The sequence below is a fragment of the Oncorhynchus gorbuscha genome, linkage group LG13 (genome assembly GCF_021184085.1).
Source record: "Oncorhynchus gorbuscha isolate QuinsamMale2020 ecotype Even-year linkage group LG13, OgorEven_v1.0, whole genome shotgun sequence".
NCBI classification, from domain to species: domain Eukaryota; kingdom Metazoa; phylum Chordata; class Actinopteri; order Salmoniformes; family Salmonidae; genus Oncorhynchus; species Oncorhynchus gorbuscha.
Genome location: NC_060185.1, coordinates 86,566,624 through 86,590,357, shown reverse-complemented (window position 1 = coordinate 86,590,357; position 23,734 = coordinate 86,566,624). Strand labels below are relative to the sequence as shown.

The following is a 23,734-nucleotide window of genomic DNA, read 5'->3' as shown; positions in this document are numbered from 1 at the left end:
TTGTTATGTTTGATTGTTGTGTTATTGTTGTGTTTGATTGTTTGTTGTGTTTGATTGTTGTGTGTTTGATTGTTGATTGTTGTGTTTGATTGTGTTGTGTTTGATTGTTGTGTGTTTGATTGTTGTGTGTTTGATTGTTGTGTTTGTTTGATTGTTTGTTTGATTGTTGTTTGATTGTTGTGTTTGTTTTGTTGTGTGTTTGATTGTTGTGTTTGATTGTTGTGTTTGTTTGATTGTTGTGTTTGATTGTTGTGTTGTGTTTTGATTGATTGTTGTGTTGTGTTTGATTGTTTGTGTGTTTATTGTTTGTTTGATTGTTGTGTTTGATTGTTGTGTTGTGTTTGATTGTTGTGATTGTTGTTTGTGTTTGATTGTTTGTGTTTGATTGTTGTGTTTGTTTGATTGTTGTGTTGTGTTTGATTGTTGTGTTGTGTTTGATTGTTGTGTTATTGTTGTGTTGTGTTTGATTGTTTGATTGTTGTGTTGTGTTTGATTGTTTGATTGTTTGTTGTGTTTGATTGTTTGTTTTATGTTTGATTGTTGTGTTGTGTTTGAATGTTTGATGTTTGATTGTTGTGTTATGTTTGATTGTTGTTGTTTGATTGTTGTGTTGTGTTTGATTGTTGTGTTATGTTTGATTGTTGTTTGATTGTTGTGTTATGTTTGATTGTTTGTTTAATTGTTGTGTTTGATTGTTGTGTTATGTTTGATTGTTGTTATGTGTTTGATTGTTGTGTTGTGTTTGATTGTTGTGTTTGATTGTTGTGTTATGTTTGATTGTTATTTTGTTATGTTTGATTGTTGTGTTTGATTGTTGTGTTATGTTTGATTGTTGTGTTTGTTGTGTTATGTTTGATTGTTTGTGTTTGATTGTTGTGTTTTGATTGTTGTGTTATGTTTGATTGTTGTGTTTGATTGTTGTGTTATGTTTGATTGTTATTTTGTTATGTTTGATTGTTGTGTTGTGTTTGATTGTTGTGTTATGTTTGATTGTTGTGTTGTGTTTGATTGTTGTGTTGTGTTTGATTGTTGTGTTATGTTTGATTGTTGTGTTATGTTTGATTGTTGTTGTTTGATTGTTGTGTTATGTTTGATTGTTTGTTATGTTTATTGTTTGTTGTGTTTGATTGTTTGATGTTTGATTGTTTGTGTTTGATTGTTGTGTTATGTTTGATTGTTGTGTTATGTTTGATTGTTGTGTTATGTTTGATTGTTGTGTTATGTTTGATTGTTATGTTTGATTGTTGTGTTATGTTTGATTGTTGTGTTATGTTTGATTGTTGTGTTATGTTTGATTGTTGTGTTATGTTTGATTTGTTATGTTTGATTGTTTGTTGTGTTTGATTGTTGTGTTATGTTTGATTGTTATTTTGTTATGTTTGATTGTTGTGTTATGTTTGATTGTTGTGTTATGTTTGATTGTTGTGTTATGTTTGATTGTTGTGTTTGATTGTTGTGTTTGATTGTTGTGTTATGTTTGATTGTTGTGTTGTGTTTGATTGTTTGTTGTGTTTGATTGTTGTGTTGTGTTTGATTGTTGTGTTATGTTTGATTGTTGTGTTTGTGTTTGATTGTTGTGTTATGTTTGATTGTTGTGTTATGTTTGATTGTTGTGTTATGTTTGATTGTTATTTGTGTTATGTTTGATTGTTGTGTTATGTTTGATTGTTGTGTTTGATTGTTTGTTTGTTTGATTGTTGTGTTATGTTTGATTGTTGTGTTATGTTTGATTGTTGTGTTTGTTTGATTTGTGTTATGTTTGATTGTTGTGTTATGTTTGATTGTTGTGTTATGTTTGATTGTTGTGTTATGTTTGATTGTTGTGTTTGATTGTTGTGTTTGTTTGATTGTTGTGTTATGTTTGATTGTTGTGTTTGATTGTTTGATTGTTGTGTTTGTTTTGTTGTGTTTGATGTTTGATTGTTATTTATGTTTGTTTGTTTGATTGTTGTTATGTTTGATTGTTGTGTTTGTTTGATTGTTGTGTTTGATTGTTTGTTTGTTGATTGTTGTGTTTGTTGTTTGATTGTTATGTTTGATTGTTGTGTTGTGTTTGATTGTTGTGTTATGTTTGATTGTTGTGTTATGTTTGATTGTTGTGTTATGTTTGATTGTTGTGTTATGTTTGATTGTTGTGTTTGATTGTTGTGTTATGTTTGATTGTTTGTTTGTGTTTGATTGTTTATTTTGTTATGTTTGATTGTTTGTTATGTTTGATTGTTTGTTTGATTGTTGTGTTATGTTTGATTGTTGTGTTTGATTGTTGTGTTATTGTTTGATTGTTTGTTATGTTTGATTGTTTGTTATGTTTGATTGTTGTGTTATGTTTGATTGTTTGTTTGATTGTTGTGTGTTTGATTGTTGTGTTTGATTGTTGTGTTATGTTTGTTGTGTTTGATTGTTGTGTTTGTGTTTGATTGTTGTGTTATGTTTGATTGTTGTGTTTGATTATTTTTGTTTGATTGTTGTGTTTGATTGTTGTGTTTGATTGTTGTGTTTGATTGTTGTGTTGTGTTTGATTGTTGTGTTATGTTTGATTGTTGTGTTTGATTGTTGTGTTATGTTTGATTGTTGTGTTATGTTTGATTGTTGTGTTGTGTTTGATTGTTGTGTTTGATTGTTTGTTATGTTTTTGTTTGATTGTTGTGTTATGTTTATTGTTTGTGTTTGATTGTTATTGTTATGTTTGATTGTTGTGTTTGATTGTTGTGTTTGTTTGATTGTTTGTGTTTGATTGTTTGATTGTTGTGTTTGATTGTTGTGTTGTGTTTGATTGTTTGTGTTTGTGTTATGTTTGATTGTTGTGTTTGTTTGATTGTTGTTGATTGTTATGTTTTTGATTGTTGTGTTTGATTGTTATTTATTGTTTGATGTTTGATTGTTGTGTTGTGTTTGATTGTTATTTATTATGTTTATGTTTGATTGTTGTGTTGTGTTTGATTGTTGTGTTGTGTTTTTGATTGTTGATTGTTGTGTTTGATTGTTGTGTTGTGTTTGATTGTTGTGTTTGTTTGATTATGTTATTGTTATGTTTGATTGTTGTGTTGTGTTTGTTGTTTGATTGTTGTGTTGTGTTTGATTGTTGTGTTTGATTGTTGTGTTTGATTGTTGTGTTTGATTGTTGTGTTTGATTGTTATGTTATGTTTGATTGTTATTTAATGGTATGTTTGATTTTTATGTTATGTTTCATTGTAATGTTATATTATGTTTGATAGTTATGTAACATTATGATTGATTGTCATGTGTTTGTGTGACTAATGTTACTGTGTTGACCAATAAGCTAATTGGTGATCATAAAATTGTCTTTATCTCTTTCTCTCTCTGCTCCCCTCTCTTTCTCTTCCTCCTCTTCCCCTCTCTCTCTCTCTCCCTCCCTCTCTTTATCTTCCCTCTCTCTCTCCCTCTCTTTCTCTTCCTCCTCTTTCCCTCTCTTTCTCTTCCTCCTCTTTCCTCCTCTCTCTCTCTCCCTCCCTCTCTTTATCTTCCCTCTCCTTCCCTCTCTTTATCTTCCCTTTCTCTTCCTCCTCTCTCTCTTTATCTTCCCTCTCCCTCTCTCTCTTTATCTTCCCTCTCCCTCCCTCTCTTTATCTTCCCTCTCCCTCCCTCTCTTTATCTTCCCTTTCTCTTCCTCCTCTCTCTCTTTATCTTCCCTCTCCCTCTCTCTCTTTATCTTCCCTCTCCCTCCCTCTCTTTATCTTCCCTCTCCCTCCTTCTCTTTCTCTTCCTCCTCTTTCTCTCTCTTTCTCTTCCTCTCTTTATCTTCCCTCTCCCTCCCTCTCTTTATCTTCCCTCTCTCTCCCTCTCTTTCTCTTCCTCCTCTTTCCCTCTCTCTCCCTCCCTCTCTTTATCTTCCTCCACTTTCCCTCTCTCTCCCTCCCTCTCTTTATCTTCCCTCTCTCCCTCTCTTTCTCTGCCTCCTCTTTCCCTCTCTCTCCCTCCCTCTTTTTATCTTCCCTCTCCCTCTCTTTATCTTCCCTCTCCCTCCCTCTCTTTATCTTCCCTCTCTCTCCCTCCCTCTTTTTATCTTCCTCCTCTCTCTCCCTCCCTCTCTTTATCTTCCCTCTCCCTCTCTCTTTATCTTCCCTCTCCCTCCCTCTCTTTATCTTCCCTCTCTCCCTCTCTTTATCTTCCCTCTCCCTCCCTCTCTTTATCTTCCCTCTCCCTCCCTCTCTTTATCTTCCCTCTCCCTCCCTCTCTTTATCTTCCCTCTCCCTCCCTCTCTTTCTCTTCCTCCTCTTTCCCTCTCTCTCCCTCCCTCTTTTTATCTTCCTCCTCTCTCTCCCTCCCTCTCTTTATCTTCCCTCTCTTTCTCGTCCTCCTCTTTCCTCCTCTCTCTCTTTATCTTCCCTTTCTCTTCCTCCTCTCTCTCTTTATCTTCCCTCTCCCTCCCTCTCTTTATCTTCCCTCTCCCTTCCTCTCTTTATCTTCCCTCTCCCTCCCTCTCTTTATCTTCCCTCTCCCTCCCTCTCTTTATCTTCCCTCTCCCTTCCTCTCTTTATCTTCCCTCTCTTTCTCGTCCTCCTCTTTCCTCCTCCCTCTCTTTATCTTCCCTCTCCCTCCCTCTCTTTATCTTCCCTCTCCCTCCCTCTCTTTATCTTCCCTCTCCCTCCCTCTCTTTATCTTCCCTCTCCCTCCTTCTCTTTATCTTCCCTCTCCCTTCCTCTCTTTATCTTCCCTCTCCCTCCCTCTCTTTATCTTCCCTCTCCCTCCCTCTCTTTATCTTCCCTCTCCCTCCCTCTCTTTATCTTCCCTCTCCCTCCCTCTCTTTATCTTCCCTCTCCCTTCCTCTCTTTATCTTCCCTCTCCCTACCTCTCTTTATCTTCCCTCTCCCTCCCTCTCTTTATCTTCCCTTTCTCTTCCTCCTCTCTCTCTTTATCTTCCCTCTCCCTCCCTCTCTTTATCTTCCCTCTCCCTCCCACTCTTTATCTTCCCTCTCCCTCCTTCTCTTTATCTTCCTCCTCTCTCTCCCTCTCTTTCTCTTCCTCCTCTTTCCTCCTCTCTCTCCCTCCCTCTCTCTCTTTAACTGCAGGTCCTACAGAGGAGCGTCTGCGAGCAGAGCTGTTGTTAGAGCGTTGTCAGAGCGAGGCCCAGGCTACGGCCTTCGAGCAGGAGAGACAGACGTGGCAGACAGAGAAGGAGAAAGTCATCTACTACCAGAGAGAGCTGCAGGCCAGCTACCTGGACATGTACCACCACAACCAACTACTGGAGAGAGAACTATACCTGCTCAGAGGAGAAGGAGTCGGAGGAACACTGGAGAGAGAACTATACCTGCTCAGAGGAGAAGGAGTCGGAGGAACACTGGAGAGAGAACTGCAAGATGTGAGGGGAGGAAGAGGAGGAGAAGGAGGAGGGCGAGAGATGGGAGACTACAGTAACGAGTCACTGGAGAGGGAAGTGCAGGAGCTGAGGAGAGGAAGAGGAGGAGGAGAAAGAGGAGAGGAAGACAGCAATACTCCTCCTGGTCTTCCCTGGATAGAGAGGATAGAGTCGTCTGAGATTTGACTGAGTGGACACTAGATGGGGGGCCCATTCCAAACCAAACACTCAACCCCTCTTCCTATCTCCTTGATGAATACTCAGGCTTCTTACAGACTTTAAAGGACAGGAGGGCCCCATTCCAAACCAAATCCTCACCCCTTATCTTTATTTCCTTGTGGAGGGCCCAGTTCCAATTCCAAAACAACACTGCACTCCTATACCTGTGTGAACTAGACTGAATAGTGTGCATATATAATCAGCAATACAATGATACCCTCTCTGGTACTGTTTTTTGGAAGTTCCACTTCCTACTTCCTGTTTCAATCCACCAATAAATGACAACTTCCTGTTTCAGTCCACCAATCAATGACAGCGTATTAGAGTCGAGAACACTTTACAATCCTTCAAGCACGACACCGACCAAACCTCACTTTAGAGGGCTGCTTGTATGTACAAAGGATAATAATAATAATAAACCTATTTGTAAATGTTACTTATTCAAATGTTGTTCTGTGTGTATATAATCAAAGCAGTGTGTTTGATAGTTCCGATCCTCACAGCCGTTCTGTGGGCTTGAAGTTCAAACACTGACTGGAGGGAAGTAAGGGTAGGCATGCGTCCCAAATGGCACCCTATACCCTGTATAGTGCACTTCTTTTGACCAGGACCAATGGGGCTCTTGTCAAAAGTAGTGCACTACATAGGAAATAGGGAGCCGTTTCAGATGCAACCTAGAACGTTGTCCAAATGATCTAAAGGGATTTGGGTTTTGTCCCTGTGAGGTGAGGTACGGTCATTGTCACTGGATAATAAGTCTGTAGTGTGTAGAGTAGGCCGAATGTAAATGACATTAAAAGTTCTCTTCATTCAGGGAGCGTCCAGGGAGCTGGGCTCAGAGGAGAAACATAACATCACTAGACCATCAGAGGCCAACACGCGGATGCTGTTGCTCTGCCATTAACAACAAGGGGAATTTTAGTCTTGTTTTTGTTGTTGCAAAATGACCCTTTAAGTAACCTGTAATACTGTAACAATACTGTATTCAGGACATTTAATGGAATTTATATTTATTGTCATGTGATTCTATTTTCTGTCCCCAAATCACTATATTGTGATCTGTATATAGTTGTTAGCTAGATATACTAATCCTGCAGAAGCATGTAGTCTTTGAGGAAATAGCCTGAATAGTCTGATATTACAGCGCTGGCCGTTATTCTGCATCCCATTGGACTAATTACTGATCATCTATTGTTGCTGTCGGGGAAAAAAACTCATCTCCTAAACGGATACTTTTCAGCAAATGGAAGAAAATTGCCATATTTTCCCATTAACAAACATACAATTACATAACTTTTCTCAGGTTATTTTGAATACATTTTATTGGTCCTAGATTCATTAAATATTCAGAGTTCATTGACAGGAGTTACTGCTTTCAATACCTGTAAAAAAAATATATAGATATATATGGCAAAAATAGTTTTTCATCCGACAGCAACGTTTTGTTTAGGGAAAAATAAATACTGTACTGTGACTTGTGTTAAACCACTGGAGTTATATAAATATATATATATATGTTGGTTCTGAATTTCTATAATAAACATTTATCAAGTGGTGGGAGAGTTTCTTTGAGGGCTATTTGTTTTACGTTAGCAGTTGCCTAAGTAGTAAAAACAAAATCACAACCTGTATCTACACCTTGTAGTAATTCACTGGTAGGGTATACTACACTATACTATAATGTACTGTACTATGCTATACTACACTGAACCCAGTAACATACATAAACCCTAGAGTCTTGTACTACACAGTAAAAATAAAAGTGTTCATTTAACTCCTAAGAGTGAATTCAACACTGTTTCAGATAACATTTGGTCCCATTCTACATAGTGTTAAAGTTACTCTACAAGTAGTGTCACATTCTCAGTCAATTTGACTCAAAATGATGTTACAATTCACACGTGTAATAATATTTTTTTATTCCACTGATTTGAGTTGAATTTACACTGCAATTACTGCATAATTTTATACAAATTTTACAAGACAAAAATTCCCCTTGTTGTTAGCACTCATCCTGGGTTATGTCAACACTGTCATTTTTACACCCCCTTTTTAACTGTCTCCATTCATCTCAGACTTGGTTACCTTTCCCCCATCCTCCTGGGACTTTAAATACCTATTGTTGTGTGCAGGACTGGACAATGGGAGAATCTCTCAATTGTCTACTGTTCGCCTTCTTCTCAAAACCCATTGGAGGAGAAGGTCAGAGGGGCGGGACTCCTGGCTTATTCATCTAATGGGTTTTGAGAAGTTGGAGAGGACACGAGGAGTATGCAACTGAGATTCTCCCAATATCTGTAGTAACTGAGAGATTCGTTTTTGTGGCCCCTCTGAACTACAGATTGGAGGAATCTGCTAGGAAAGTCCCCTTTAGAATGTCTCGGCCTTGGATCCTTATCACCACACACCCTGTCACTCCCCTGTACAAACCTGGCCCTTACATACCTCCTCCCTGAGTTTGGACATTAGAGGGCAGAGGTCAGCCTAGATGTGAACAGAGGATCTTTGTTAGCGTAAGGAACAGGTCTTTCCATGGGAGCCAGCCAAGGTAAGCTGAAGAGAAGGGGAGTGGCTGCTCTGTGTGGTTTTGTGAAGTTGAGTGCTGGACACACAAACACCCAGTGTTCTTTTAGAACCCTGATGAAAAAATATCTGTGTATGTACCACAGGAGGTTGGTGCAACCTTAATTGGGGAGGACGGACTCGTAGTAATGGCATGAACGGAACATATGGATTGGCATCAAACTCATTAAACACCAAGTTTCCATCCACTCCATCCCAGCCATTATTAATGACCCCTCCTGCCACCCACTCTCAAGCATATTTGACTTGTGTAGTTGCCAGGTTCATGGTTTGAGCAGTTAGCAAACAGCCCTGTTTTAGACTTGTATGTTCCCGGGGGGGGGGGGGGGTCAAGCCAAACACCATCCCTCCCCCTCCCTCTGACTCACCAACCTCCATCTAACATTATATAAACCAGGGCTTAATATAACTCCACAACTCACACAGGTGCCTGTGAGAGAGCGATTGTCTTCTGAGTGTGGGTTGATGAACGATATTAACTCATGATTCTGTGTTGCTGTTCTGTATGTAGGAGGGACTCTACACATGCAACCCACACAGCTCGGATTTCAAGCATTCAATGTTAGGAAACGTACAGTATTACTTACAACTATACCACTATATAACACTAGTTAAAGTCAACAGGAGGATAGTTTTTTTTGCATGAAGTGAATACAGCTAGCCCAGGTGGAGATGTTTCTGCAACTAAAATCTCAGGCTGAGGCATGTTGTTTAGTATGGAGTCATCTGGTGTGGTAAGGCCACCATCTGGTGGCATCTGCAGGAAGAGCATGTGAGTCAATAATAGTAGCTACCCGGTACATCTTTCTGCAGCTAACCAAACAGAAAAACAACCAAACTCTGATACATTTCACAAACAGAACAACAGAGTTGGAGTATAAAGTTTTTATTCCATTTCAAGATGCAAGTATATGAAACATGTTAGAGAATAAATATGTACAATAAAAGTTGAATAAAGAAGCAGGTAAAAGGCAAACCTATCAGACAACTCAATAACTCTGACTGCTGGAAAAGAAAAAGAACCCAAAGAAGAAGCCATAACAGATCTTAATGTATTCTGGGAAAGGAGGTGAATGATTGTCAACCAAAAGCAGGAAATAAAATGTCAACTAAACACAAAAGAAATGTGTACGCACAAATAGGGACCTGTTACCATCATTCATTCTGACTGGAGATCAGTGCAGAGTTGATATAATGGCTGACTGCTACCATGGGTCGGCTGTTAAAGATATGCTGGTGCAGACCTTGCTGACATCACCATTTCATGGACTGGTATGACATCACCATTTCATGGGCTGGTATGACATCACCATTTCATGGGCTGGTATGACATCACCATTTCATGGGCTGGTATGACATCACCATTTCATGGGCTGGTATGACATCACCATTTCATAGACTGGTATGACATCACCATTTCATGGGCTGGTATGACATCACCATTTCATGGGCTGGTATGACATCGCCATTTCATGGACTGGTATGACATCACCATTTCATGGGCTGTTATGACATCACCATTTCATAGACTGGTATGACATCACCATTTCATGGGCTGGTATGACATCACCATTTCATGGGCTGGTATGACATCACCATTTCATGGGCTGGTATGACATCACCATTTCATGGACAGAGCTATCCGTTTGGTTCAAGAAGGATTTGATCATGGATCCAATACTGATGTTGCTATTTTGTGGCAGAATTATATTTCATAAAAAGGTATAAAGTTACTTAAGGTTTCACTATTTTACAGGAGACTTGATTCTAGCGATGATAAATAAAAACAAAATCAGACTTCACAGTAGTATAATTTGTTTTTGTTAAATACATCGGCCTACACAGAACGAGAAACAGGAAAATTATTGTTATTGGAGGCAGTTGCAAAATCAATCAGCCAATTGACCATCGACCTCTCCATGATCACAACTGCTGATCATCACACATACATGTACTGTAACCCATAGTGACTTTCAACCAATCAGCCTTTATTACATCATAGCCAATAGGCAAGATTTTTTTTTTTTTTTTTTTTTACAATCAGTGTTCCATTCACAAACTGTAACCACGGTCACCTCAACCTATCAGCCAATCACAACCTCTCAATAAAATATATATGTGAATATACTTTCTCAGAGGCCACTTAGCTTTACCTCTGTAATATAGAAGTTTAAATACTCTCCTGAAATCAGACAACTTCCTAAAAACCATGTCACATCACCTAACATCCATTCAACCGACCATTCTGTGTTCTGAGGAAAGCCTACAGATGGATATATAGAGGATTCTGTGTTCTGAGGAAAGCCTACAGATGGATATATAGAGGATTCTGTGTTCTGAGGAAAGCCTACAGATGGATATATAGAGGATTCTGTGTTCTGAGGAAAGCCTACAGATGGATATATAGAGGATTCTGTGTTCTGAGGAAAGCCTACAGATGGATATATAGAGGATTCTGTGTTCTGAGGAAAGCCTACAGATGGATATATAGAGGAAAGAAATAAGGAACAGAGCAGTCGTCCAAAAACTCTACAACTCAACTTGATACCCCATGATAACGCATCATCACATCCTTAACAAGAATTAGCCTATAGTAAGTTCTGCGGGCAGCTGCAAATGACTGTCAATGAATGAATGATCCTTTTGAGATCGCTCTCTCTCAGGAGGTAGGATGGGGGATTTACAGGGGTCCTGGGGTAGCAGGTCGCTACTGTAGCTCAAAGGAGCTCCAGTTTGCCTGGGGGTTTCCAGGGGGTTTCAGGAAACAGGAGGGGGGATCAAAAGAAGATCTGCTTGGCATCTGACGGGTTCTGCTCCATGGGACAGTAGGGACATTTCAGTCTGAGGAGATGGAGGACAGAGTTAGACATATACAGACCGGCAGGAGAGTTTAACCACAGAGTTCCACAGGTCTGACTGTCAATGGTTGAGTGCCTGTTTGTCTGCCTGTCAACCTGGATCAGACTCACTTTCCAGCGTTGGTGAGTTTGTTGAGGGCGTCTCTGGAGATGACGTGTCCACAGATGAGCTTCATGGGAGGGTTGCTCTCTGACGTCTGCTGTCGGAGGATGGGGCAGGCGAACACAGAGTGGTACCAGCACTTCTTCCCCAGGTCGATCTCAATCTGGAGGGAGGGGAGACAGGACCACTCCGTTACCCTTCTATGACAACCTTCATTAATAATCCATTAGAAATGGTTATACACTGCTCAAAAAAATAAAGGGAACACTAAAATAACACATCCTAGATCTGAATGAATGAAATATTCTGATTAAATACTTTTTTCTTCACACAGTTGAATGTGCTGACAACAAAAATCACGCAAAATTTATCAATGGAAATCAAATTTATCAACCCATGGAGGTCTGGATTTGGAGTCACACTCAAAATTAAAGTGGAAAACCACCCTACAGGCTGATCCAACTTTGATGTAATGTCCTTAAAACAAGTCAAAATGAGGCTCAGTATATGTGTGTGGCCTTCACGTGCCTGTATGACCTCCCTACAACGCCTGGGCATGCTCCTGATGAGGTGGCGGATGTTCTCCTGAGGGATCTCCCAGATCTGGACTAAAGCATCCGCCAACTCCTGGACAGTCTGTGGTGCAACGTGGCGTTGGTGGATGGAGCGAGACATGATGTCCCAGATGTGCTCAATTGGATTCAGGTCTGGGGAACTGCGGGCCCGTCCATAGCATCAATGCCTTCCTCTTGCAGGATCTGCTGACACACTCCAGCCACATGAGGTCTAGCATTGTCTTGCATTAGGAGGAACCCAGGGCGAACCGCACCAGCATATGGTCTCACAAGGGGTCTGAGGATCTCATCTCGGTACCTAATGGCAGTCAGGCTACCTCTGGCGAGCACATGGAGGGCTGTGCGGCCCCCCCAAAGAAATGCCACCCCACACCATGACTGACCCACTGCCAAACCGGTCATGCTGGAGGATGTTGCAGGCAGTAGAACGTTCTCCACAGCGTCTCCAGACTGTCACATGTGCTCAGTGTGAACCTGCTTTCATCTGTGAAGAGCACAGGGCGCCAGTGGCGAATTTGCCAATCTTGGTGTTCTCTGGCAAATGCCAAACGTCCTGCGTCTGTTCTGACCGTTTGAGCAGACACATGCATATGTGTGGCCTGCTGGAGGTCATTTTGCAGGGCTCTGGCAGTGCACCTCCTGCTCCTCCTTGCACAAAGGCAGAGGTAGCGGTCCTGCTGCTGCTGGGTTGTTGCCCTCCTACGGCCTCCTCCACATCTCCTAATGTACTGGCCTGTCTCCTGTTAGCGCCTCCATGCTCTGGACACTACGCTGACAGACACAGCAAACCTTCTTGCCACAGCTCGCATTGATGTGCCATCCTGGATGAGCTGCACTACCTGAGACACTTGTGTGGGTTGTAGACTCCGTCTCATGCTACCACTAGAGTGAAAGCACCGCCAGCATTCAAAAGTGACCAAAACATCAACCAGGAAGCATAGGAACTGAGAAGTGGTCTGTGGTCACCACCTGCAGAACCACTCCTTTATTGGGGTGTCTTGCTAATTGCCTATAATTTCCACCTGTTGTCTATTCCATTTGCACAACAGCATGTGACATTTTATTGTCAATCAGTGTTGCTTCCTAAGTGGACAGTTTGATTTGACAGAAGTGTGATTGACTTGGAGTTACATTGTGTGGTTTAAGTGTTCCCTATATTTTTTGAGCAGTGTAGTATTATACATGGTATTTTTTATTTATTTTCTATTTCATGAATAGTTTAAAAAATAGTGATGAATTACAATTCTTGCTTTTAAATGCTAATAAATACTCTTGAGGATTCACACCCAGAGAAAGTCATGAGAGAAAAGCAGAGAGCTTAGAGAGGGAGACTTACGGGCAGCTCGTCCTTGTGTGTCCAGACTCCACTACACTGTCTCTGTTCAATCACCTGTTTGATGTTCATCAGGACGGGCAGAGCCATGCAGCCTGACGCAAAACTGACATTCAACACAGAGAGACACACATGGAAATCACAGATATCGTTGAAGTCTGAGGTTTACCTACAGCTTAGCTAAATACATTTCAACTCAGTTTTTCACAATTCCTGACATTTAATCCTAGTAAAAATTCCCTGTTTTAGGTCAGTTAGGATCACCACTTTGTTTTAAGAATGTGAAATGTCAGAATAATTGCAGAGAGAATTATTTATTTCAGCTTTTATTTATTTCATCACATTCCCAGTTGGTCAGAAGTCTACATACACTCAATTAGTATTTGGTAGCATTGCCTTTAAAATTGTTTAACTTGGGTCAAACGTTTCGGGTAGCCTTCCACAAGCTTCCCACAATAAGTTGGGTGAATTTTGCCCATTCCTCCTGACAGAGCTGGTGTAACTGGGTCAAGTTTGTAGGCCTCCTTGCTCGCACATGCTTTTTCAGTTCTGCCCACAAGTTTTCTATAGAATTGAGGTCAGGGTTTTGTGATGGCCACTCCAATACCTTGACTTTGTTGTCCTTAAGCCATTTTGGCACAACTTTGGAAACATGCTTGGGGTCATTGTCCATTTGGAAGACCCATTTGCGACCAAGCTATAACTTCCTGACTGATGTCTTGTGATGTAGCTTCAATATATCCACCTAATTTTCCTTCCTCATGATGCCATCTATTTTGTGAAGAGAACCAGTCACTCCTGCAGGAAAGCACCCCCACAACATGATGCTGCCACCCCTGTGCTTCACGGTTGGGATGGTTGTTCTTCGGCTTGCAAGCCTCCCCCTTTTTCTTCCAACCGTAACAATGGTCATTATGACCAAACAGTTCTATTTTTGTTTCATCAGACCAGAGGACATTTCTCCAGAAAGTACGATCTTTGTCCCGATGTGTAGTTGCGAACCGTAATCTGGCTTTTTTACGGCGGTTTTGGAGCAGTGGCTTCTTCCTTGCTGAGCGGCCTTTCTGGTTATGTTGATATAGGACTCGTTTTACTGTGGATGTAGATACTTTTGTACCTGTTTCCTCCAGCATCTTCACAAGGTCCTTTGCTGTTGATTTGCACTTTTCGCACCAAAGTACATTCATCTCTAGGAGACAGAACACGTCTCCTTCCTGAGCGATATGACAGCTGCGTGGTCCTATGGTGTTTAAACTTGCTTACTATTGTTTGTACAGATGAACGTGGTACCTTCAGGCATTTGGAAATTGCTGCCAAGGATGAACCAGACTCATGGAGGTCTACAGTGTTTTTTCTGGAGTCTTGGCTCATTTCTTTTGATTTTCCCATGATGTCAAGCAAAGAGGCACTGAGTTTGAAGGTAGGCCTTGAAATACATCCACAGGTACACCTCCAATAGGTTAATTGACATAATTTCAGTCAATCAGAAGCTTCTAAAGCCATTACATAATTTCCTGGAATTTTCCAAGCTGATTAAAGGCACAGTCATCTTAGTGTATGTAAACTTCTGACCCACTCAAATTGTGATACAGTGAAATAATCTGTCTGTAAACAATTGTTGGAAAAATGACTTGTGACATGCACAAAGTAGATGTCCTAACCGACCTGTCAAAACTATAGTTTGTTAACAAGACATTTGTGAAGTGGCTGAAAAACGAGTTAATGACTCCAACCTAAGTGTATGTAAACTTCCGACTTCAACTGTACATACTGCAGTGAAAAACGATGACAAGGAATCTTACTATCAGCGTTATACTGCTGTGTGTGTGTGTGTGTGTGTCTAACCTGACACTGAGAGGTGACTCTACAGATAGCCCCAGCAGAGCGCAGGCGTCCCTGGTGAAGCTGTTACATATGTCAGCCCACTGGTTGGTCTCTAACAGAGAGCGGTAGGGAGAGTTCTCTATGCCGTGCCGCAGGTACACCAGACTACCCATGAGGATCTGGATGTCTGGGGGAGAGAAGACACTGCTGTAATGGATTTCTGGAGGGAGAGGAGGCAGTGGTCATGAAGGAGGAAGGAAGGATGTCTGGGGGAGAGGAGACTGTTATTAAGGATGTCTGGGGGAGAGGAGACTGTTATTAAGGATGTCTGGGGGAGAGGAGACAGTGTTATTAAGGGTGTCTGGGGGAGAGGAGACTGTTATTAAGGATGTCTGGGGGAGAGGAGACAGTGTTATTCAGGGTGTCTGGGGAGAGGAGACTGTTATTAAGGATGTCTGGGGAGAGGAGACAGTGTTATTAAGGGTGTCTGGGGGAGAGGAGACAGTGTTATTAAGGGTGTCTGGGGAGAGGAGACAGTGTTATTAAGGATGTCTGGGGAGAGGAGACAGTGTTATTCAGGGTGTCTGGGGGAGAGGAGACAGTGTTATTCAGGGTGTCTGGGGAGAGGAGACCGTTATTAAGGATGTCTGGGGGAGAGGAGACAGTGTTATTAAGGATGTCTGGGGGAGAGGAGACAGTGTTATTAAGGATGTCTGGGGGAGAGGAGACAGTGTTATTCAGGGTGTCTGGGGGAGAGGAGACAGTGTTATTCAGGGTGTCTGGGGAGAGGAGACAGTGTTATTCAGGGTGTCTGGGGAGAGGAGACAGTGTTATTCAGGGTGTCTGGGGAGAGGAGACCGTTATTAAGGATGTCTGGGGGAGAGGAGACAGTGTTATTAAGGATGTCTGGGGGAGAGGAGACAGTGTTATTAAGGATGTCTGGGGGAGAGGAGACAGTGTTATTAAGGATGTCTGGGGGAGAGGAGACAGTGTTATTCAGGGTGTCTGGGGGAGAGGAGACAGTGTTATTCAGGGTGTCTGGGGGAGACAGGGGTTATGGAGGAGGGAGGAAGGAAGGTGTCCATTCACAGACTATTGGAACAGATCATTAGTCAGTCAGCTGGTAAGAGAAGGAAGCTATGAAGTCCTGTAAGAAAGCTATTGAGAAAACAAAAAATGAGGTTCTTATTGGACAGGTTGTTCCTCCCTGTTTCAATAAAAATATATATAATATATACACATATATATATATATATATATATATAGATATATGGTGCCTAATGAACATCCTTGTCAAAAAGCTCTTCAAGACCACCAGGAGGCCCCAGCTGTCCCACCCTGCTGACCTGAACAGGGCCCAGGCTGTCTGCGTTCCTACCTCTCTGGTGCTGTGAGGCGAAGGGCTGGAAGTGCCTGGCGTACTGTAGCGCCTCCAGCTGGTTGGTGATGCCTCCGTTTAACAGGCTGATGAAGTAGAGGCGGTGCAGCTTGAACTCCAGGGTACTGTTCAGGTCCAGCAGGCGCTGCCGGTTTGTTACTGCCCACCTGGATTGTAATCATTAGTGCACACCGTAGCAAACAGTTGTAAATTGAAAACAATCATTTCTATTGGACAAATTCAGGTAGGTCCCTCCCCATTTCCTTCTGTTTGGTTCTGTTTGGCTTCTAGTGAATAGACCCCAATTCAATCAATTCAGGAAGTCAACTGAAATTCTATTTGACCTTCAACCCTGGCATTTCAGATCTCAATTGTGTTCACTACTCTAAAGTTAATCAGTTACTGAATGGCTGAAAATGATCAAAGAGGGGTTTGATTCACATTCAACTGCACACAGAGATGAGGTACAGTACATACACTAGTGCTGGTCTGAGGTCAGTATATAACAGAGAGGAGGTACAGTACATACTCTAGTGCTGGTCTGAGGTCAGTATATAACAGAGAGGAGGTACAGTACATACTCTAGTGCTGGTCTGAGGTCAGTATATAACAGAGAGGAGGTACAGTACATACTCTAGTGCTGGTCTGAGGTCAGTATATAACAGAGAGGAGGTACAGGACATACTCTAGTGCTGGTCTGAGGTCAGTATATAACAGAGAGGAGGTACAGGACATACTCTAGTGCTGGTCTGAGGTCAGTATATAACAGAGAGGAGGTACAGTACATACTCTAGTGCTGGTCTGAGGTCAGTATATAACAGAGAGGAGGTACAGTACATACTCTAGTGCTGGTCTGAGGTCAGTATATAACAGAGACGAGGTACAGTACATACTCTAGTGCTGGTCTGAGGTCAGTATATAACAGAGAGGAGGTACAGTACATACTCTAGTGCTGGTCTGAGGTCCTGCATCCTCAAGGCCTCCAGGATCCTGTTGAGTTCCAAGAACGGCTGCTTCATGCTCATGTCAATCACTACTCCAGACTCCTGTGAGACACACAAACAACAGAGAGGCCAAGCAGTTTTAATGCATATGAAATACACCAAATGTCTTCAATTCTGGTTCTGGGGACCAACAGGGTGTGCAGGCTTTTGTTTCATCTCAGTTGTTTACCTGACATAGGTCCTCTGCCACGCTCAGCATGCCTTGTCTGTACAGGTGTTCCACAATGGTCTCACTCAGGTACTTCTGTCTCTCAGGTGAGTCCCACACGGTCTCTGCCACCACTGCACTCACCTCTGCATCAAAGTTCTACAGAAACACAACCAGGAAACAACCAAAGGATAACCGGAAATGAAACACACAGAATCTGCTGAAATGTCTCCCTTGTGTTTTTAAGGTACATTTTATAAACCGCAAGGGAGTTGTGTCATCATTCATCTTTTCTAAAAATGTAAAGATTCTATAACGAAAGTATTTATTGGGAAACTCTCACCCTGTCGATAGCTTTGCCCACTTTGGAGACACTGCCGTGGATGTCCTTGTGTCTGGAGGCCAGCAGCTGTACCGTTTCTTTAATGTTCTTACAACACTGGGCCATGGTCTGCGACAGCACCGAAAGATCTGCATCTTGTACCCCTGAAGGAGAGCCATATATTTAGAGAGCTGGTACATTGAGGTTTCTGCATTGTGATTGACATGACACAAAACTCTATGGCAGCCATGTTGGCACCGTAGAAATATAATGACTTACACCATGCCATTGTTGAATACTCGTTTCTGATTGGCATGAAGGGCATTCTAGAGCGTGCATTATTTCCCTATAACGCACGGTATATTTCCACGGTGGAATTCAACGGCTAAAGTTCATTCTGACATGTTCTATGTTTGAGCTGCATTTGAATGCATAGACCCTCGTTGATTATCCCTTACATATTTCTATGGTTATCGACCCCATTACATGGGAACATTTTAACAATGCTATGTAACAGAATGTCTAGAATTAGAACGATATTCAAGTGATGTCTCTGCTCTGAAGGAGACAGCAATCAGGTTCAAACAAAGCAGAACATTAAAAGGTTAAACAAGGCTAAAAGCAGTCCTGTTAAATGTACATAAAGAAACCTATGAATCAATTCTGTGCCGGAACCCTCGCGAGTCAAGGCACGCAAGCGAAGCAAAACAATATTTCATTTCTCTAGGGCCAAATTGTTTAAATAACTTCAATTGCATATTGTTGAAGTGCTTTAGTTGTACTCCTGCATCGAATTCCTCAAATATGGGACCTGTAACAGTGTGTGCAGGTATCTATCATTCTTTCATTTAGTACCAGGCATCTGCAAATGACTTGATGACTTGAGTGGACACTACTTCTAAACTAGAGCGTGGAGCTGGCTCTGCCTTACCGAATGTAACCAGCTGTCCCCGTAGCTCACAGACACTACGTAGTAGTTCGTCCAGACGTTCCTCTGACTGGTGTCCGTACATGACGAACCTATGGAGCACCTTCTCCAGCTCCCGCTCCACACACGCACACTGCTCCATACCTAGACTGGGACTCTATCGCATTCACTACCACCTGGGAGAGACAAGACATATGGAACTAGGCCTAGATCACTGGTCCTCAAACCTCTCCCCGGGGACCATCAGACATTTCACAATATTGTTGTAGCCCTGAAAACCAGCTCACCTGAATCAGTCAAGGGCTTGATGATTCATTGACAGGTTGAATCAGGTGTGCTAGCTCTGGAATATAGCAAATATAGCAAATACATAGAACAACTATGGGTCCCCGAGTAGAGGTTTGAGAACCACTGAACAAGGTCACAGACAATAGCTCAATATTTTGCAATCCTCCCGTAACCCTTACATTTTTGTTTCACTACTCGTATAACTGATTTAGCCAAACTGGTCAACAAAATCCTTTATTAGTTTAATCAGATTTTCTAGAACCTAAAGTGTGCAATGGCACAGTATTCATAATCATTGACAGGCAACTGAAAATATGAAAGAACAGTCTATTCTAGATCAACAAGTGCAGAACAGTTGTTAGGCCTGGATGTTTTGGTCTCATTGACAAATTAGGCATTCCTGCTGTATACATTTGAAAAACATTGCTTAGCAACTTTCCTCTTCTCTTCCTAAAATATAAAAACTTTTCTTTTGAATTTTTCATCTGACAAATATAAAAATAGCTATAGTACGAAGCTAAACCTACTGTAAACCAGTGGCTACTTTTGGAACTGCTTTGCTCGCTGACGCTAATAGGCCCTGTCCACAGCCTCAAGCCCTCAAGCAATGACATTCGACTGCAAAACAGAGTTTGAACGGTATGCTAACTAGTCAAATCGTTTGCTGACACTTTGTTTGAGTCAAGTAGCTAGCTAAAGACTAACAATATAGCCAGCTATGTACTTGTTACTTACTCAAAACTGACAACAAATCTCTGATAACAGCTATGGTAGCAAATATCAAGTTAGCTACGCTAGCTAAGCTAACAAGCTATATCCACAACCATATTAACAGTACCAAGCCAGCTAGCGTAGCTAGTTATCTAGCTGTATAAGACGTCGTATCAAACACCACTTACTTACAATGGCGATTATCATACAGCGAGAAATCCTAATGGCAACTGAGACATGTTGTTGAGTAAGTTAGCTTGCTACGTCTGTCGCATAACGTAAACAAACAGCGAGTTAACGGTAATGTAAACCTAGCATGGACCGAAGCTGTTTGTTTGACTATAATGGTGTATTTTAATTGATTGTATAGTTAGAAAGATAGCCAGATTGTCCAAATACTTTTTTCAATTCTCAAATATATCAACGACATGTCAGAAAATATCAAAATAAATTAAAATAACAACATAAAACGTCAACATAAACACCACTTGCCTGTCGTGACAGCTATTCTCCACCAGTCGTCCTTCGATCTGCGGAACTTCCTTCCGGTGTAGCATGTCTCGGATATTCATAATAAAAGTACTGGAGTTACTTTACCCATGAATGTAAGGTTCTTAGACTTGATTCAATGTTTCAGTTTTTACAGAGTGTAAAGATACTATATTTTCAGAGTTCCATCCTCTGATACATAATCATGTATGCCTATAAAACAAGTAAAATGTAGGTTTCAAAGTGATAGCATTTGATTCCAATATTAAATTGTCTCACAATAGCCTACAACTTCATTGCGAACCCCAGGTGGTGCTGTATGGACGGTTATGCATGGAGATCTATGGCCAGATTGCAGACCTATGGTGAAGACAGGTGTGTGGCTTGGAGCTGCCCAGGGAATTTCCCACCTGTGATATAACTATCTGGTAATGACCCCAGACCGGCATTGATGTAAAACACACACACACACACACACACACACACACACACACACACACACACACACACACACACACACACACACACACACACACACACACACACACACACACACACACACACACACACACACACACACTGAAAGTCACTCATAAGACATGCCTCAATTATTCATGTAATCAATAAATTCAAGGTCTCAATTCCGTTACTTCAATAACTTGCATTACCACATACTGAGTGTATCAAAATAAATAAATATCTTGCACTAGGGATTCTGTGATCAAGCTAATCAGTGGCAATTTTAGCATGTAAATCTTGGTGGGGCAAACTCCCCAAATAGTTTTTAGATGCATGCCAGCAAAGCCACTACACAACACTAAACAATACATTAAGGTACTATAACAGTGACAAACGGTGCCAACATGAAGCCAACATCTTACCACTGCTACACCTGGCTATCAGCGGAGTCTTCTCTGGCAGCGAAACAGTTCATTCAGCCTCATTTACTGCCTTTTAAAAACATAGCTGATATGGCTGACTTGCTTAAACAAATGTGCTTTCTACTGACAATTGAGATGTACAAACTGTGGCATAATGGGACGAGCGGATGAGAGGCAATCTTATTATTTTGATTAAGACATTAATGAGGCTACTTTTCTGTAGGTGCATGGTGGTCATACAAGCCAGGGGTGTACCACTGATTAGAGAAGCACTAGTAAGATAAGTGTTGTTCTCTGCAGCTCAGTTGGTCGAGTACGGCTCTTGCAACGCCATTACAGTGAGTTCGATTCCCTGAACCACCCATACGTAAACATTGATGCAAGCTTGACTGTAAATGGCTTTGGATAAGAGTGTCTGCTAAATGGCATATGTTATTATTACATTAGGATATCTGTACAAGTGAAATTAACTCCAATTGATCTCGTCTTTCACTCCTTATGATCTAAACATGCATAATCACACTTCACAACAGACGATTGGAGGGATTTTTGCATGGGATCTTTCGAGAAGGCACAATGAAACCCCCAATAGGCTAGATTACAGTCATGCACATAAACCTTACACACACTTGGATTGCTTCAACTTAGGTGACAGATTCACAAACCACAATTACACCCCAAAAAGGACAACAAACTAGGGCAGTTGAAAAAAAGACAGATTTGAAATGTAACCCTTCTGGTTTCTATTCAGTCCTGTTTGTCATGAACACTAAGGGGTTGGTTTGTCCTTAAATACCCTCTATTCAGTCCTGTTTGTCATGAACACTAAGGAGTTGGTTTGTCCTTAAATACCCTCTATTCAGTCCTGTTTGTCATGAACACTAAGGGGTTGGTTTGTCCTTAAATACCCTCTATTCAGTCCTGTTTGTCATGAACACTAAGGGGTTGGTTTGTCCTTAAATACCCTCTATTCAGTCCTGTTTGTCATGAACACTAAGGAGTTGGTTTGTCCTTAAATACCCTCTATTCAGTCCTGTTTGTCATGAACACTAAGGAGTTGGTTTGTCCTTAAATACCCTCTATTCAGTCCTGTTTGTCATGAACACTAAGGAGTTGGTTTGTCCTTAAATACCCTCTATTCAGTCCTGTTTGTCATGAACACTAAGGGGTTGGTTTGTCCTTAAATGCCCTCTATTCAGTCCTGTTTGTCATGAACACTAAGGGGTTGGTTTGTCCTTAAATACCCTCTATTCAGTCCTGTTTGTCATGAACACTAAGGAGTTGGTTGGTTCTAAAATACCCTCTATTCAGTCCTGTTTGTCATGAACACTAAGGAGTTGGTTGGTTCTAAAATACCCTCTATTCAGTCCTGTTTGTCATGAACACTAAGGGGTTGGTTTGTTCTTAAATACCCTCTATTCAGTCCTGTTTGTCATGAACACTAAGGAGTTGGTTTGTTCTTAAATACCCTCTATTCAGTCCTGTTTGTCATGAACACTAAGGAGTTGGTTTGTTCTTAAATACCCTCTATTCAGTCCTGTTTGTCATGAACACTAAGGAGTTGGTTTGTTCTTAAATACCCTCTATTCAGTCCTGTTTGTCATGAACACTAAGGGGTTGGTTTGTCCTTAAATACCCTCTATTCAGTCCTGTTTGTCATGAACACTAAGGAGTTGGTTTGTTCTTAAATACCCTCTATTCAGTCCTGTTTGTCATGAACACTAAGGAGTTGGTTTGTTCTTAAATACCCTCTATTCAGTCCTGTTTGTCATGAACACTAAGGGGTTGGTTTGTCCTTAAATACCCTCTATTCAGTCCTGTTTGTCATGAACACTAAGGGGTTGGTTTGTTCTTAAATACCCTCTATTCAGTCCTGTTTGTCATGAACACTAAGGGGTTGGTTTGTTCTTAAATACCCTCTATTCAGTCCTGTTTGTCATGAACACTAAGGGTTGGTTTGTCCTTAAATACCCTCTATTCAGTCCTGTTTGTCATGAACACTAAGGGTTGGTTTGTTCTTAAATACCCTCTATTCAGTCCTGTTTGTCATGAACACTAAGGGGTTGGTTTGTTCTTAAATACCCTCTATTCAGTCCTGTTTGTCATGAACACTAAGGGGTTGGTTTGTTCTTAAATACCCTCTATTCAGTCCTGTTTGTCATGAACACTAATTAAATACCCTCTATTCAGTCCTGTTTGTCATGAACACTAAGGAGTTGGGTTCTTAAATACCCTCTATTCAGTCCTGTTTGTCATGAACACTAAGGAGTTGGTTGGTTCTTAAATACCCTCTATTCAGTCCTGTTTGTCATGAACACTAAGGGGTTGGTTTGTCCTTAAATACCCTCTATTCAGTCCTGTTTGTCATGAACACTAAGGGGTTGGTTTGTTCTTAAATACCCTCTATTCAGTCCTGTTTGTCATGAACACTAAGGGGTTGGTTTGTTCTAAAATACCCTCTATTCAGTCCTGTTTGTCATGAACACTAAGGGGTTGGTTGGTTCTAAAATACCCTCTATTCAGTCCTGTTTGTCATGAACACTAAGGAGTTGGTTTGTTCTTAAATACCCTCTATTCAGTCCTGTTTGTCATGAACACTAAGGAGTTGGTTTGTTCTTAAATACCCTCTATTCAGTCCTGTTTGTCATGAACACTAAGGGGTTGGTTTGTTCTTAAATACCCTCTATTCAGTCCTGTTTGTCATGAACACTAAGGGGTTGGTTGATTCTAAAATACCCTCTATTCAGTCCTGTTTGTCATGAACACTAA

At 41.2% G+C, this 23,734-nt stretch overlaps 2 protein-coding genes across 5 annotated transcripts in view; one reads left to right on the top strand and one right to left on the bottom strand.

The window, feature by feature from the left end:
• The window catches only part of LOC123993645 (NEDD4-binding protein 3-A-like), a 154,572-nt gene extending 147,478 nt beyond the window's left edge, over positions 1-7,094 (top strand). For all 3 annotated transcript variants that reach the window (XM_046296007.1, XM_046296006.1, XM_046296008.1), the window contains exon 10: positions 5,032-7,094. In XM_046296007.1, coding sequence (XP_046151963.1) covers positions 5,032-5,507 — 476 coding nt within the window. In that variant the 3' untranslated portion in view covers positions 5,508-7,094. The remainder of the gene's footprint in view (positions 1-5,031) is intronic.
• A 1,899-nt stretch (positions 7,095-8,993) lies between these two features.
• Positions 8,994-20,239, bottom strand: LOC123993643 (E3 ubiquitin-protein transferase RMND5B-like). Of its 2 annotated transcripts, none has more exons than XM_046296004.1 (10): positions 20,088-20,239; positions 18,600-18,772; positions 17,690-17,832; positions 17,368-17,505; positions 17,140-17,240; positions 16,195-16,361; positions 14,838-15,003; positions 12,996-13,098; positions 11,093-11,247; positions 8,994-10,964 (listed from the first exon to the last, which is right to left on the bottom strand). In XM_046296004.1, exons 2-10 carry the CDS (start codon positions 18,736-18,738, stop codon positions 10,901-10,903), a joined length of 1,176 nt encoding a protein of 391 aa, XP_046151960.1. In that variant the 5' UTR covers positions 18,739-18,772; positions 20,088-20,239; the 3' UTR covers positions 8,994-10,900. The 2 variants fall into 2 exon arrangements, with proteins under 2 accessions (XP_046151960.1, XP_046151961.1); XM_046296005.1 differs by lacking the exon at positions 20,088-20,239 and adding an exon at positions 19,788-20,080.
• Between the last annotated feature and the right edge of the window lie 3,495 nt (positions 20,240-23,734).

Bases quoted from the DNA above. Each gene is read 5' to 3' on its own strand.
- LOC123993643 (XM_046296004.1), bottom strand. From the start codon at position 18,738: ATGGAGCAGTGTGCGTGTGTGGAGCGGGAGCTGGAGAAGGTGCTCCAT. The intron at 15,004-16,194 runs GTAGGAACGCAG...TCTCTCCCCCAG, and splicing joins CGCCTCACAGCACCAGAGAG to ACATCCAGATCCTCATGGGT. The intron at 13,099-14,837 runs GTTAGACACACA...GTTGAATGTCAG, and splicing joins GAGTCACCTCTCAGTGTCAG to TTTTGCGTCAGGCTGCATGG.